The sequence below is a fragment of the Danio aesculapii genome, chromosome 17 (genome assembly GCF_903798145.1).
Source record: "Danio aesculapii chromosome 17, fDanAes4.1, whole genome shotgun sequence".
In the NCBI taxonomy this organism is placed as follows: domain Eukaryota; kingdom Metazoa; phylum Chordata; class Actinopteri; order Cypriniformes; family Danionidae; genus Danio; species Danio aesculapii.
This window is the reverse complement of record NC_079451.1, coordinates 3671986-3689273: the sequence shown is the minus strand read 5'-3', so window position 1 is coordinate 3689273 and position 17288 is coordinate 3671986. Positions and strand designations below refer to the sequence as shown.

At 36.6% G+C, this 17288-nt stretch overlaps 1 protein-coding gene across 1 annotated transcript in view; it reads right to left on the bottom strand.

Annotated features, from left to right (window-relative positions):
- mthfd1b (methylenetetrahydrofolate dehydrogenase (NADP+ dependent) 1b) overlaps positions 1-17288 on the bottom strand; it is a 39385-nt gene that overhangs the window by 16466 nt on the left and 5631 nt on the right. The window contains exons 2-16 of the mRNA XM_056477032.1: positions 17028-17112; positions 15298-15357; positions 12919-12972; positions 12697-12833; positions 12489-12589; positions 11300-11436; positions 10772-10883; positions 7533-7660; positions 5016-5113; positions 3513-3686; positions 3241-3377; positions 2872-2918; positions 2683-2790; positions 819-893; positions 614-716 (exon numbers count right to left, since the gene is read on the bottom strand). Of these exons, the coding sequence (XP_056333007.1) occupies positions 614-716; positions 819-893; positions 2683-2790; positions 2872-2918; positions 3241-3377; positions 3513-3686; positions 5016-5113; positions 7533-7660; positions 10772-10883; positions 11300-11436; positions 12489-12589; positions 12697-12833; positions 12919-12972; positions 15298-15357; positions 17028-17112 (1556 nt within the window). The remainder of the gene's footprint in view (positions 1-613; positions 717-818; positions 894-2682; positions 2791-2871; positions 2919-3240; positions 3378-3512; positions 3687-5015; positions 5114-7532; positions 7661-10771; positions 10884-11299; positions 11437-12488; positions 12590-12696; positions 12834-12918; positions 12973-15297; positions 15358-17027; positions 17113-17288) is intronic.

Genomic DNA, 17288 nt, shown 5'->3' with positions numbered 1-17288 from the left:
AATGAATTATCATGGTCTAAAAGCAGGCGTTTCAGTTTCATTGTCCAACAACTGCATGTATGTATATATATATATATAGATATAAATCAATCAAGAGTGTTCTGGTTTTTGAGGGGAGCTCAACTATATTTAGCTTCTCATTAGCATAAGTTAGAGCTGCACAATAAATCAAATAAAGACTGCACTCATGACTGTCAGGGACACACAGTTGTGTGATCAGTAGTAAATCTTTTCAAAGGCACTCCCGTGAGTTGCACAAAACCACCAAAAATGCCCCAAAGAAAAACAGGAAATCTCTATAGTAGTTGATGAACACATTTAACATGAATAATAAACATGCTGGAGGGCTGCACAAATACACATGGCAACCGTTTTGTTATGCAGCCCTAGCAAAAGTCATGAGAAGATTTAAACCAATGTATATTCTGTCGGCATCAATATCCTAGTGGTTAATCGCGCCAACATGTAGCACTGAGATGCTCACGGTGACCAGAGTTTGAGCCCCAGCTCAAGGTCTTTTGCTGATCCTTCCCTTCTCTCTACCACCCATTTACTCCTGTATCCCACTCTACTGTCCTATCAAAGAAATGTGAAAAAAGTCATTCCATCATACCTCGCTGCCAAGTGACAGACTCCGGGTCAATGTCCAGCCTGACGAAGCGTGTGATTTCCTCCTCTGTTAATGTGCTGGGGTCTGTTTTCTTTATGCCTAGTCTCTATAAGTATGAGAAACACAATTAAACAAGGACTATACATAGACAAATTGATGGTAAAGCTTTAGAGAGAAGCATTGAAAAATAATAATAAAAAAGTCTTACTTCAAGTCTGTTGATCTGAACTGGGGAAAACTTCCTCCGACCTTCAGCCAATGGTACCAAGCGGTTAAAGAGAGCCTAGACCAGTGATAGAATGATATCAACTGCTGATTTCACCACAGGATAAGAATAATAATTTAATGTACACTCCTTAATATCTTCTTTGTATTCAAATATCTAAGAGCTCTCTTCCTCTGTTCACTAACACACAATGGGCTCTATGAACAGCTTGAGTTTTAAAGCCGACGATAAACTTCCGGTGAAAGCTTAATGTGACTGTTTTCAATTTCACAAGGCTGTTTTTTTCAGCATCGATGTTGTAATGTAATTACAATACATTCAGTTTAATAGACTTAAGGATTCATTTAGTTATTCAATCGTAAAACGAGATGAAAGACCACCGTAACCACTAGCGCCGTCAGTAGCAACAGGCTAGTGCAAAAACTCCATTGAGAATTCTGGGGTAAAATAAACTGTCATGTTTTAAAGACATGGTGGGGGGAAATGGAATTTAATGCAGAGCTTCTTGTCCGATCTGAGACCCACTTCATATCGTATATCTAACAGGTAGTGAAGATCGCTGATTTTTTAAAGAAAACAGATCTTAAACGTAACAATTTTGTAATGGAAAGACCGGAAGCCCTTGGGCTGCCTGGCTGAAAATTAAAAGTCTGTGTGCATATAACTAATACAAATGCTTTGTAACGTTTCTTTTGAGTCCACATGCACTAATAAACACACAAAACAATGTGCTTAATTCTTTATAGAAATCGAGGATATTACATTTTATTTGTCATACATTTTATAACAGCATCATCCATTTTCTTGACCTCAACTACAGCAGTACAAATAGAATTTGTCATTACAATTACTTATTAAAAGTGTCAATATTCTATCAAATAATTTTAGATCAGCATCATTAATATTTCGTGACATTCTTAATAAATAATTCAGTTTGCTTTACTGAAAAAAAGTGATCAGAAAATCATCATGACAATAATAACGACCTCATGACAGTTATGTTTATGACGGTTTTATGACAAGGTTGCTGCTAGAAGGGATACAGCTGTGGAAGTTAACCGGAAATATATTATTTATTAAATTACCCAATTATTGTGTTTTATTAACATCTACCCCCACCCCAACACTAAACCCAACCCTCACAGTAATGTAAAACAGAAATTATAACGTCCCGACTGGGTCAGTTTGCATGTTCTCCCTGTGTTTGCGTGGATTTCCTCCAGGTGCTTTGGTTTCCCCCACAGTCAAAAACGCATGCGCTATAGGAGAATTGAATAAACTAAATTGGCCATAGTGTATGAGTGTGAATGACTGTGTATGGGTGTTTCCCAATACTGGGTTGCAGCTGGAAGGGCACCCGCTGTGTAAAACATATGCTGGATAAGTTGGCGGTTCAATCCACTGTGATGACCCCAGATTAATAAAGGGATTAGGCCGAAGGAAAATGAATGATCCGAGTATCCACAGCTGTATCCCTTCTCGACTTTGTCATGACAAGTAGACATTACTAGGACAACTTGTCATAAATGGTAAAGACAGGTTATAATGCATTTGGTTTTCACATTTGCATTTAAAATGACGTTAATGAGCGAATGGCACTTAATGACAGCTGTCATAAGCATGCAGAAAAATCTCTTCATGTCATGATTATAAAGGTGTCATAACAGTCTTATGAACACCCCTTCAAGTAAAGCGTTACAGATATATCTTTAATAAAAGTTTCAGTAATATACAGCATACTTCACATATGTTTTACTGTACCTCTTTCAAACATTTACTAAATTGAAAACCTTAATCATTCTCAGACAAAACTCAAACCAGTGTTGTGAATAAAGACACAGGGTACCTTATCAGACTGTGTGGCTTCATGGAACATACGAGCGTCCACTGCAGCAGCTACAAGGTTATTGGCTGCAGTTATGGCATGAATGTCACCAGTCAGATGAAGATTGAACTAAAAAAAAAAAGATGACATCACTGAACACATGATTTCACACACTTATTAAATGAACCAAACACAGTCAAGAAAGATTACCTCTTCCATGGGAACGACTTGAGAATAGCCCCCTCCGGCAGCACCACCTACAGCACAAATATAGAAACTAGAAATGTTTTCGGTTCTGTTTTCTGCTCAAAATAAAGCAATGTTTGTTTGCCATGCTAGCTTTGATGGTGAGAAACTACAGTTTTGAGAACACAACATTGTTCCTTTCCCAAACGATGCATCGTACTACAGTAGTTCAGCCATGAGTTGTTTGGGAAACGCATCCCAGGTAGTCTCGAAATAAAAAAATAAAAAAATTTGGATTTATGCAAATGACAAGAGTAACCCCATTATGAAATCTGTATTCATACAGAGAAATTACAGAATTTAGCGTAACATTTGTAAACACAAAAACATTACCTTTAATGCCAAACGTTGGGCCTTGCGATGGTTGGCGCACACAAGCAAATGCATTGAGTTTGAGATGAGCTCCGAGAGCTTGAACCAACCCTATTGTGGTGGTGCTCTTTCCTTCACCCAGAGGAGTCGGAGTGATTCTGCGTTAAACAAGAGGTTACCTTCTAGCACAAGAATCTAAACAGAAGCTTATGCTAATTTTCAAATTGTAATTTATAATATTTTAGTAGAATACTTTCTAGAAAAAAATAAACGTATAAAGAGAATTAAATTACCCTGTTACGACCACATATTTGCCATCAAGCTGAGTCTGCAGTCGATCAATGGTTTTCAGTTGGACTTTGGCCTTGGTCCTGCCATAGAGCTCAACCTCATCCGAAAGAAGACCAATTTCCTTAGCAAGACACTCAATGGGTTTAGGAGCACATGAGCGAGAGATGGCCACATCACTGTATGACAAAATAACAACAAAAAACTAGCTATTACACTGGCAAGAACAAAACATGATACTGAACATTAAAATTACTTATAATATTTAATTGATCAAAGCTGACAGAGTACTTTTTCTTTTTGCCCACTGTGATCCGTCAGACATATGCTAATATTCATTAATTAAATTGTCATGATGAGTATGCACAATGTTAATATAGCAGGCACTTCAATACGTGAAATGGTAAAAAATTATTTGCTATTTAAACTTTTAAGTGTATCTTTTAAGAATATTCAGATTGATATATTGTCGAAAATTTTATATTTCTGATTTCACAATCTGATCTACAGCATTGAAAATTCGATGGCTTTTTATAGGACTTTTTTGTTCATTAACTCTCTCTCTCCAGCAAGGTTCCAACACAATTCAGTTGTATTTTTATTAACTTTAACATATTACTATAATATGGCTATTCCCTACTGTTGATTTTAATGTATTAATTAACTAACGTTTACCAATCAGACATTATTTTAATGGGTTACCTATTGAATTTTTTAATTTTGCTATTAGTTTAAAATATACATTTACTCCAATACACCAAGTATTTTTGGTTGTTATACCTGTTAATCATTTATTCAGCTTAGCTCAATATCACAGTAATAGCGTATATCATTTCAATACGAAGCCCACTTTCAAAATCAATTATGTTGTGCTAATTCAAACTAACCAGGAATCACAGCATTATGTATTAACGGTAGCCTTCTGCAAGAGAAGTGAACTTTGTTTCATGGCATATGTGAGTGTACTGAAAGTCAACTGTTTTTGGGTGTCAAATCACTGGTAAAGTAATTCAGGAAAGTGGTTTAAGCATGTAATTGCTGTATTATTTCATTTGATTATTTTTGTTTGCTTATGTATTACTTATATATTCATTTGTTTTCTTTTAAAGTGTATTGAACGATTTTGAGTTCATGTATCGTTATTATTTTATTTTTGTATTTTAATTTAGTTAAAATTAAAAAAACCTTCCTCTGTAAACCAGTTTGACCATTAAAAAAAAAGAAAAAAAACTCTATTCCTCTGCCTACTCAGCACCACCTGCCTAGTAGATCTGCTATTAAGGCAGGTCTTCCTCTTTCTAGTAGCGGAACGTTCATATTCGTTTATTGTTCAGGCTTTAAAATCAAGCAAGCACAATACATGACTTTCCTCATCAGAAGCGTCTCTAGCTTTAGCAGCAGCGTAGCAGAACTAGCCCACCTTGACCAAATCTATGCATGTTCTATTTACATTAACAACATGATTTACAAACAGTTTACAAAGTTGTCATGAGTGAAAAGCATCTAACCTGGGAACAGGACGCAGCAGGTTGAGTGTGGGGTAATTTATAGTCCATTTTCCAGGTTCTTGTGCTTGAAGGAAATGCTTGGCACTCAATACTGTGTTCTGAGAAATAAAAAAGCAAACATTAAAATTTATATGATCCATGATAAATCCACGAGCTAAATACTTCAGCTTTTGAGGTGGAGAGTTTCCTTAAAAGAAACCTATTGATGAATGTTGTAAAGACAATGGGTCTCATTCACTTATAATTGCATTATATTAAGCCATAAACCTACTATGTAGATAGCAGAGAACAATTTAACTCATTAAACCAATGCAGTATATGGCACCTTTAACTTTCCACAAAAATCAAATTCACAAAACGTGCTTATGCACGTTAAAGGTTCCGAAGGGCTTTTAAAAAGTGGATTTTTATTCAATGTTTGACGTAATCTCAACCAAGACACGAAGAAAGGGTGGGAAATGGTGTAGACCCTTTTAAAAAATAGCCAATAGCGTTTTGCTTAAGCACTGTGAGAGTGGTTGAGCTCAAGCGCATCAAATGTGAAGCGTCTGGAAGTGGGCGGGGCATGTCAGACATTAGAGAGCATTAGAGAGCGGTCTCGATTTGATGAGAAACTGAAGTATGAGGTGACGTGAAAAAAAACATTGATTCATTTGGGCAGAAGTGACAAACTACTAGCCTTGTTTGTCACTTTTGTACAATTTACTAAATGCAAATTGTCACTATTTTGGAGCACACTAGCTTACAGATGTCCTAAAAACTATCAACACTGTTACTAACATCTAAAAAAATTGTTTTGTCCACTGTTTGGAGTGTTTAGTCATTTGCATAATACATGCATAAACCAGCTCCATATAAGGGCTTTCAGCAAAGTGGCACTTGTTCAGGGAAAATTATAAGACGACAAACTTGTAAATTAGGAAGAGATAATTATGGTACAGAAAAAAATAAATAAATAAAAATAAAAAAAGACTTTATGGTAATAAAGGTTTTGATGTTGGATGTGGAACACGCAAGTTATGAAAACACTGCATTTTTGTTGAAAAGTGTTCGTTTAGAAAAGACTGTGCTTCTTATGATGCTGGGCAACTACACCGTATCAACAGGGTCTTGATGCTCAGGCCGTTTTCCTGCACTCAGTTGACTTATTTCAAATGCAGCAGCACATAAGCGCACTGTCGAAAAAGCAAGGTACAGCAGGGGAACAAGAGTAGCACCCAGGGCACATGATCACCATGCGAAACCCTCGATGCCAATAGAAACCCGCTTCAATGAATACAGTCGCCATAAAAAAAACTCAATTCAGTGTGATCAGGCCTCCATCGCTCTCAGGAAACACTTCTGTAAACTCTCTGCCATGCCTCAAAACACAAGGAGAGACAAAATAATCATCTTTTATATAAGGATAGAGCGGGTGATTGTTGTTTGGAGCTCTAATTAATTAAAGAGGCTACAAACTGATAAATCAACTTTTATATGAGCTTTATATAAGAGATCATCACACTAAAATCTATGCAGTTTCAGAGTTGAAAACAGGCTTATCACTAAATTAAAAGCTTTTGCTGAAAGAAGGCTCGGAAAACAGCAGATATCCAGATGTGTTTTCCTGGAATGTACCTTTGATATTATGTGTAGGTTAAACAGCGCCTCCACCAAAGGAAATTAATTCCAGATTCTGGAGCTCCGTCCACTGCCAAGTCAGGCCAAGCCACACAGGAGCAGTAAACATGCCACTGAAGATTGCTAAATATTGTGTACAGCCCGGTTGTGGATAAACAACCATGAGTTTCCCTCACGAGATTGGTACACAGTCAAAATGCAGGGTAATTTAAATGTGTCATTGTTCACTTGTAAAAAAATCAGCTGGAAAATCAGCTTCCCACGTCTTCTTATTATGGCTGCCCAAAAAATTATTTGAACTTCGAATATTCATCAAATTTATCTAAAATAAATGTCCTACTTGGAAACAACACCTCTAGAACTCAGCTAGAAGTTGAATATCTGCCATTTTGCTTTCGTCCAGCATCAGACTGTTGAAGCATAGTTCCTCAGGTCATTGATGCACTCAGTTTACTTTAAGGGAAATAGGTTTTTAGTTAAGAACAGTTGTTTGAAAGTTGATGCAAACAGTTTATTATAGAAATCCAAAATAATTTAAGAAATATGAATAGAATTTGGGTTTCAGCCATACTGACAGGCCTACTTCAAACCAGTCATTTTTCCATGTCTTCAGTAAACCTTGACAAGTAATAATAATAATAATAATACCTTACATTTATATAGCGCTTTTCTGGACACTCAAAGCGCCTTACATATTGAGGGAAATCTCCTCCACCACCAGTGTGCAGCATCCACCAGGATGATGCAACGGCAGCCATATTGCGCCATAAAGTAGCTTTTAAATTGCAAAAGAGGGCCTGCACTGAAGCAAGCTGTGTGTCTGGACATTAGTGTGCTAAACACAGATGTGCTACTATGAGCGTCAAGATATCTTTACAAGAAACAGGAATAATGTACCTTCATGAGCATGGCTACAGTCATTGGGCCCACTCCTCCAGGCACAGGAGTGATAAACGCAGCTCGATCTTTGGCAGAGTCATAGTGGACGTCTCCAACAACTCTCTTCCCACTCGGCCTGCTACTGTCTGAGGATACAAAAAAGAAGAGTAAACTTCATATGTATAGTATCATCTGTACCAAGGTTATTACAGTTTAGTGTTATTACCTTTTATTTCAATTTTATTTTTAAACTTGCTGTTCAGTTCATTTCAGTTTGCTTAAGTTTGTTTCATTAATAGTTTTAGTTTCGTTCTCATTTTGTTAACTTTTCCATTTTCTATTTATAGAAATCAATTTTAGTTTTAATTTTCATAATTGTAGTTTAAGGCCCCGGACACACCAAGCCAACGACAAACAACTAGCAACAACAAAACCCAACTGTATTGTCGGCTCTCATTGGAAAAAGCTGCGCATGAACAACTACAAACAACTAGCAACAACAAAACCCAACTGTATTGTCGGCTCTCATTGGAAAAAGCTGCGCATGAACACACCAAATGGACGAAAGTTGACTGAAACGAGAGTTGCGTTCGGTGCCTGCACAAGAGGACGTATCTTTCTACTACACAGGGGGCAGTAGTACGTTTTCTCCTTCTGCAAAGAGAAACTGAATTTCCGACTGCGACTTCAGCACACAAAACGTAAACAAAGCAGCGTTCAGTACCATTATCACAGTAACTGTCACTCACGATGTAGGGATTCGCTCGGGCAAATATGTCTGAATCTAATAATCTATATAGTTTGCAAATATTTGAGATTACAGCCAGTGTCTTTGTGATCTTTCTTGGCTTGAATTGTTTACTCGCTATGTCACTTCACTATATCACACTCGTGCTCTGATTCGTTGTTGAATAACCAGTCAGAAAATTCTCTTCAGTTGATGGTCCGATGCCGATTCTACATGTTGAATCAGGCCAACTTGATTCGATGTTAATCCTGTGTGTGGAACACACCAAACCAACTATGACTGATGAAACCCAGTGACTGACCACTGGCTTGGTGCTTCCCAGCCTTAACAGAGCCAACAGAACCAGTCCAGTGTCAACCAAAGTTAAGTTTAGTGTGTGCACAGCTTGCGCATTAACCATACCCGTCAACCCTCCCGTTTTTCCCGGGATTCTAGCGAATTTTACAGTTCTATCCCGTTAAGGTATTTTCCCGTATTTTCAGTCTTTCTCTGAAGGGTGGCAAATAAACATCAAAGAGCCAAGCCTCCCAATACACAACCCATACCGCCGAATCACCAGGGGCCGCCCCTTGCCCTTATATGCAAGTCTGTTCTGTGCTTTCGCTTTATGCATGAAAACACTGTGAAATAAATATAAAAACGGCGGGATTCCCTTTCCTTTTCATTACAGGTGCCATCGCCCCTTCATATGCAATCCTCAAAACAGTCATATAGTAGAGCATGACTGTCAGCAGACGCGCTTTATAGTGATAAATAGACGCTGTTTCCTAAACGGGTTCTGTACTCGCGATTTGCAGCTGAGTGAAAGTCTGGGTTTTGGGTGCGTGTTTGAACAGACAGATACACATAATTAATAATAATAATAATAATAATAATAACAATAATCTCTAAAGATGTCGACCTTGGTGGTTTTTTTTTTTTTAAACACTACTAACTTTGTTCTAAATGAGCACAAAAAAAAAATAGGAAAGCAATCGAAAGCTTTTATTATAAAAGGTTAGGTGTGCATTTTTAAAGTGACACCTTTGTTATTTAATGTAATCAAACGAAAAAAATCTAAATAAGAGATTCATTCATTGCTCTTTAATCACAATGTGTAAGTTATACAGTGAAGAAACAGCTAATGAGATTTGATAGATTGAATCTATTCCATTATAACAGCTATTTATTTTAATAAGCTGAATTGTTTGCTAATTTATTTGATGCTAATGTATACAATTAATATTCTTTTGTAAATAATAATAAAACATATTACTGACCATTTAACTGTTTATTTACATTGAAACAGCTACAAATGAGTAGTTTGCATATTTAGCAATTTTTTTATGGGGTGGGGGGTGTATCCCTTATTATGGTGGGCATATCCCTTATTTTCACATCCCAATGTTGACAGGTATGATTAACTTTTGTGCAAAAATTCTTAGTATTAAAAAAAAATAGTTGTTTGGACAAACACTGAATCCAAAACCAGATCGATGCAATGAATGAAAGTTAAGAGAACATTTTTCATATTAAAGATCATACTGTATGTGTGATTAACCAAGCCTAGTTACATTCGTTTTGCCAAATGAAATGGTAGAACAAGTTTAGTGTATGTATTCATGGCTACAGGTACTTCAATAACTACATTCAGGTCAGAGTTTCCACCACAGAAGGAGTGCTTACTGATTCTAAACACAATTATTTATTTTTGTTAACTAATAATTTATTTCAGCTTGTTTTTCAGTGACTGGTGTTGGTCTTTTTTTTTAACCACTAGCTTTTCTTGGTTTTCATTTGATACGATAACCACAATATTACTCTTCTGAGATTTGTCATCCCCAGTGCAGTGCCAGAGCACTTGTCAAGCAGGTTTGACTAGACTACATATTGGCATCAAATTGGCCAAGTGCCTGTATATGCGATCATGTGCTTGCATAAAGAATGTTAATAGTCTTAAATAGCTAAAAGCCTGAGGCTCAACACGGTGTGGCAAATACACTGACAGAAGTTCTACACATTGAATGATAATAAAAAAAAAGTTCTCTCATAGATTAAAGTCTTGTAGCAGCATCTGTAATGCCGCACAATATTTGATGTTTTAAACACATGATCTGCTGGATTAATATTAATTATTATTGAATAAGAATTACATGAATTCAATTGAAATATAATATCTTTGTAACTTAACCTAAAAATGGTGTTGTGTTTGGTATTTTCTGTCACCTCTGGTTTGCTTGGTTGGGCTGGTGGAGTTGCTTTTCAGAGGATTGTCCTTCAGCAGTGACATTTGTATTAAAGTGAACTGAATTCATCTGAATTGAACTTCAACAGGGATATTTATAATAACCTGAAGCAGTTTTCATTTAACTAGTGCTACAGCAGCATTCTAACACTACTCTCCTTTCTGCCTGATTTGATGGATTGCTCCACAATCTCAGATATTGTTATGCTTCTATTCTTCATTTTTGATAAACTGCTTTGAGGATCAACAATGTAGAAAAGTGATTTAGTTGAATGTAACGAGCACCTGCGACAGTGTTAATTCCACAGTCAATGACCACAGCACCGTTCTTCAGCCAATCTCCATGCACCATCTCTGGTTTGCCAATGCCAGTCACCAAGATGTCTGCCTTTCCCACCTACAGCAATAAACAATATCTGTAACATATGCAGAGCCAGACAGAATATGTGGCCATTTTTTGCTATTTCTGTCCTTTTGGGATACATAATTAAGATTAAGACACCTTTCGAATACGTTTTATTTGTTTTTGCAAGACATCTTGGATTCACTTTCAGCTGTCATGTCTTGAACGGAGTGTGTCAGAAAAACTAGTATGTGTTCTACGGATGCAGTTATTTGGTTTGTTAATGTGTTCATTATTTATCATCCACCTGAACACTGTGATGGGGAGAACTGCTCTCAGACCAGCACAGGTGACCTTATCCAGTGCATCAAACACCATTAAAGTGCAGCTATGACACAACATACTCAGATTCCACTGCGTATATATATATAAAAAGAAAGTTGTGTAAATAATTGTCTGGAGCGCTGTACCTCAGAGACCAAGTCTGCAGTCTTTGAATGACAGGTTGTTACAGTTGCGTGATTCCAAAGGAGAAGATCATGCATTGGTGCGCCAACAATCTTACTGCGTCCAATAACCACAGCCCTCTTTCCTGCCAAAGACACACCTAGATACAATACAAAGAGGAAAGGCCATTAGAAATACTCAAATTTAATTTGATATACATTTATAAAACACACACACACACACACACACACACGCAAAGCTAATCTGTTCAGTTAAAGAGATAGTTCACCCAAAAATTAAGATTTTCATCATTTACTCGCCCTTGTTCCAAACCGGTTTTACTTTCTTTCATGAACATATTTGGAAGAAAGCTGGGGACCGCTGATATCTAAAGTATTTGGTTTTCGTACTATGGAAGTCAATGGTCTCCAGCTTTAAAGTTTAGATTGAAGGTTTTCAGCTTTGAATTCAAATTATCTTCTTTTACGTTCAACTAAAGAAAGAAACTCATGAAGGTTTGGGACCACTTGAGTGGGAGTAAATGTTCACTTTTGGGTGAACTATCCCTTTAAAAAACACTCCTGTGGATCTTAAAAGTAATGTTTAAAGAATCTGTCTTCGACAGACAATGCAGGTCAATGGGTCTGAAATGGACAAAGATGTAGTGTAACATAGTTACTTGCAAATCCAAGTCTTCTTCTAAAGGTATGGATAAAAGTATACTCTCAAATCAACTGAAATATATATATATATATATATATATATATATATATATACCAAAGTAAGTGTATCATATATATATATATATATATATATATATATATATATATATATATATATATATATATATATATATATATATATATATATATATATATATATATATATATATATATATATATATATATATATATATATATATATATATATATATATATACCAAAGTAAGTGTATCACTTCACAAGACTTTGGTTGGAGCTGTATGAATTAATTATACATCATGACCTTTCCAGGGTTTAAAACTAAAGACCCCAATGATTTTCCCTCGGTGGAAAGGAGCTAAGGTGTTACATGTTAGATTAGTCTGGCATATGTTACAAATGGCAAGATTTTATCTAGAGCAAAATCACATATTCTGACATTGAAACAGACCAGAGACCAAAAGAAAAGCGTGTAATCTGAACAGGGTTTAGTCTGAAGTGTCTGACTCACCTGTTTGTTTGATGAGCTCCATACATCCATTAGGAGTACATGGGATAAAACAGTCTCCAAGATCACCACGTGCCAGTTTCCCTGCATTGATGCTAGTCAAACTAAAGCAAGCAAACACACTTTAAATCAGTCTCTTTAACCATTTAAAAGACCCATTAAATCAGAATTGTAACAGAGAAATGGTTAAAAATTTATTATATTTCTGTACCCATCCACATCTTTCTCTGGAGCCACAGAATTGATGACCCTTTCTGTGTTAATAGTGTGGATGGAGTCGAGGGGTAGCTGGACTATGAGCCCATGGACCTTAGAGTTCTCATTGACTTCAGCCACACTCTGCAAAACCTTTCCAATGTTCAACACAGTTAATCTTAAATAAACAAAAACACAACACTAAACAGGTAATCACTCTCTCTGTGATTTGCTCTACCTCAGTCTCAGTCGCAGTCTGTGGAAGCTTGATATGTACAGCAGTGATCCCAATCTAAAATTGAGAAAGGTCATTTAAGTCATTTTGATAGGAGTTTCATCTTTACTTTAGATCACTCCACTATGGAACATTTCACACACATTTATTATTATTTATCTTTCTGAAAGGGAGTCAGTTTCACATTTATACTATTTTCACATTTATACTTTCTATCTATCCATCCATCCATCTATCTTTTCATCCATCCATCCATCTAATAATCTATCCAACCATTCATCTAACCATCTAACAATCCATCCACCCATCCATCCATCCATCCAATTATCTATCTGTCCAACCATTCATTAAAACCATCTATCCATCCATCTTCTAATTATCTAATCATCCAACCATTCATCCATGCATCTAACCATCCATCCATCAAATAATCTATCTATCTATCTATCTATCTATCTATCTATCTATCTATCTATCTATCTATCTATCTATCTATCTATCTAACCATCCATCCATCCATCTAATATATCTATCCAACCATCCGACCATCTAATAATCCATCCATCTAACCATTCATCCATCCATATAATAATCTATCCAACCATCCATCCAGCCATTCATCCATCCATCTAATAATCTATCCAACCATCTAACCATGCATCCATCCATCCATCTAATAATCTATGTATCCAACCATCCATCTAACCATCTATCCATCCATCCCTTCAATCATCCATCAATCTAATAATCTATCCAACCATCCATCCATCTATCCATCTAATAATCTATCCAATCATTCATCTAACAATCCATCCATCCATTTATCTATCTACCTAAATATCTAACCATCCATACAGTCAATCAATCCAACCTTCTATCCATCTAACAATCCATCCATCCATCCATCTATCTACTAATCTATCCATCCAACCATCTATTCATCTAATCTAACTATCCATCTATCTGTCTAAATATCTATCCAACAATTCTTCTAACCATCCATCCATCCAACCTTGCATCCAGCTAACCATCCATCCATCTATCTAACAATTCATCCATCTAATAATCTATCCAACCATCCATGCATTCATCCATCTAATAATCTGTCCAACCAACCATCCATCCATCCATCCATCTAATAATCTATCCAACCAACCATCCATCTATCCATCCAACCATTCACCCATCCATCCATGGATCCATCCATCTAATAAACTATCCAACTAACCATCCATCCATCTAACCACCCATCCATCTAATAATCTCTGGCTGTCCAACCATCCGTCCATCCATCCATCCATCCATCCATCCATCTAAAAATCTAACCAACCATCCATCTATCCATCCAACCATTCACCCATCCATCCATGGATCCATCCATCTAATAAACTATCCAACTAACCATCCATCCATCTAACCACCCATCCATCTAATAATCTCTGGCTGTCCAACCATCCGTCCATCCGTCCATCCATCCATCCATCCATCCATCTAAAAATCTATCTAACCAACCATCCATCCATCCATCTAATAATCTATCCAACCAACCATCCATCTATCCATCCAACCATTCACCCATCCATCCATGGATCCATCCATCTAATAATCTATCCAACAAACCATCAATCCATCTAACCACCCATCCATCTAATAATCTCTGGCTGTCCAACCATCCATCCATCCATCTAATAACCTATCCAACCATCCATCTAACCGTCCATCCATCTAACCATCCATACAACTATTCATTAACCATCCATCTAAATATCTATCCAACCATCCATCTTATCATCCATCCATTCAATCAATCCATATAACCTTCTATCCATCTAACCATCTATATATCTAATAATCTATCTATCCAACCATCCACCTAACCATTTATCCATCCATCAATCTAACTATCCATCCATTTATCTAATAATCTATCCATCCAACCATGCATCTATCTATCCATCCATCCATCCAACAATCTATCCAACCATCCATCTATCTAAATATCTACTTATCTAACTAACCATCCATCCATCTATTCTTTGAATTTATTTCTTCCGTTGAACACAAAGATATATTGAAGAAAGCTGAGAACTTGTGATCATTGACTTCCACAGTAGAAAAAACAAATACTATGGAGGTCAATGGCTATAAAGTGCTTTAAAGAAACTCAAACTGGAATGGAACAAGGTTGTGTTTGACAAATTTAATTTGTGTGAACTATGCTTTTAAGACACACAACCCTTTAAATTAGAGCATGAGGGAAGTCTTGTGACATTAAACTAAATTTACTACTTTCAAAGACCAGTCAGAAACGTGTCTGTATAGTACTGAGCACAGAGACATAGACATTAACGTTGCAGAATCACCATGTTATTGTTGCTTTACCTGGGCAGCAGCCTTAAGCTTCATGCTTATGTACAAGTTTGAGTCATCTCTGTCTCCCACCTATAATAGACAAAACCATCAACACCAGGCAATTAGTCCAAAAACAACCATTAAACCCAAGCAAATTTTTTAATCCAACCCTAAACCCCAAAAGGTTTGTACCATGAAGCTGGATCAGCTGGCTAGCCAGTGATGTTTCAGTTTAGTTAGCAATAATCATGGGAAGTAGGTAACATGAAGACAGCTTGACTTCAATAAATCTTTGTTGTCTTGGTAATAGGGAGCAGCTAAGCTGAGCTAAGCTACCTTCATGGTATCTAAATCCCACAATTTGTGAAAACTAAACTGAAACTTAACAGGCTAGCCAGCCAATCTGTACAGCCCTCTGGAAGGTGATTTTTATCCTTCGGTTATTGGTTCAGAATAGACGTGGAAGCTTCAAGCCTTACAAACTGCTGGTTCAAAAGACACACAAGAGCAGGTTGCCCGATTGACGACACCAACAAAGGCTGATTTAAATCGTGTTTTAAATGAAAGCAACGGCACGTGATAGAAGGAAAATTTTCCATATTAAAATGAGTTTTTGTTCCAACCAACACCTGAAATGTCTATTTTAGAAATGGATTCTATTTCTCACAAGTGAATAACAGAAAACTGATAAAATGATCAGCTCAGGTACACCTAATGTGCTTTTTTTCCGCGTTAAATGCTAAAATTGTGAGTGAATGCCATTTTACATGACATTTATTGCCATATACTGAAAGCAGCAGCAGATATTTCACCTCAGATCTTGAAAACAAAATAAACCATATGCAATTGAACTTTAGAGCTGTGACTCAGTGCAAACCAACACATATGTGCGTTTCAGCATCTACATTTAATATTGTTAAAGAGGTTTAATGTGTATTCATTTGATTATAAACCTTACCATTTCACTGGAGTGCAGTGAGTGCACTATTCTGTGCTTCTGAATGGCTGCATTTAAATTGCTGTCATGTTTCATCAGCCCAATTGCTTATCACTGCAAATCGCGTCACGTAGCATGTTGTTAGGACACGGTGTTACAATGTAACCTGCTCACCTAATGTTTACGTTCGTAATATTTATATTATTTGCTAATTAATAAGCACCACATGTGGAACTACGAATTTGTCTCTATTTCAGAGGCTGTTACTGTCCACTGGAGGTAGAATTTCGTTTGCGGACAGACTTTAAGAGCCTTCATGACTGAATGAATGAAATGCTCGGTTTACCACCAAGGCAACCCAGAGTGCTGAAATATAATTGGCTAAACTGGCATTGGGCGGGTTAAATGACCAAAACAAAGACAGACGCTTCGACACGTAATGCACATTTTTAAAGCAGAATATCTGACTTCAGCATTGTTTTTCAGATAAACAAGAACTTAGCATGTTTCATAAATATCTGCAAACATTTTATGGTATTTTTATGCTTTAGGAGTGTCAAAAACGTACATAGAGCACCTTAAAATGTTAGATCTGGGATATTTAATCGCAAAAAAAAAAACAATAATAATAATAATAAAAAAATAATAAACAATAATAATAATAATTCACAATTTCTTCACTCATTTATTAAGAATGCCAAAAATGGCCCACAATGGTCTATACAGGAAAAAAATTAAGTAAAAGCAGCCCTACCCCAATTGCTAAATGCCCCGCAGTCATACTTCAGATATATTTGACTGTCATTTATAGACTACCACTTACCTGTAACACAACAAGGCCTGGCTCGAAGTTGGGATGAGTCCTTTTCATTTCCTCCACCTCTTCCTTCAGCCTCTCTCGAACCTGACTGCAGACACATACAGTGAGAATTCAAAACAAGTTGGCATCCATGCCACTACAAACTAAGCTGCACTGCCTTGCATATAAGACCACAATAAGGACTCAATCACAGCAGATAATGTTGATGCTCATTCCCACACAGCTGTCTAGATTCAGAAGGATTGACAGCTCTCTTGCAAATCT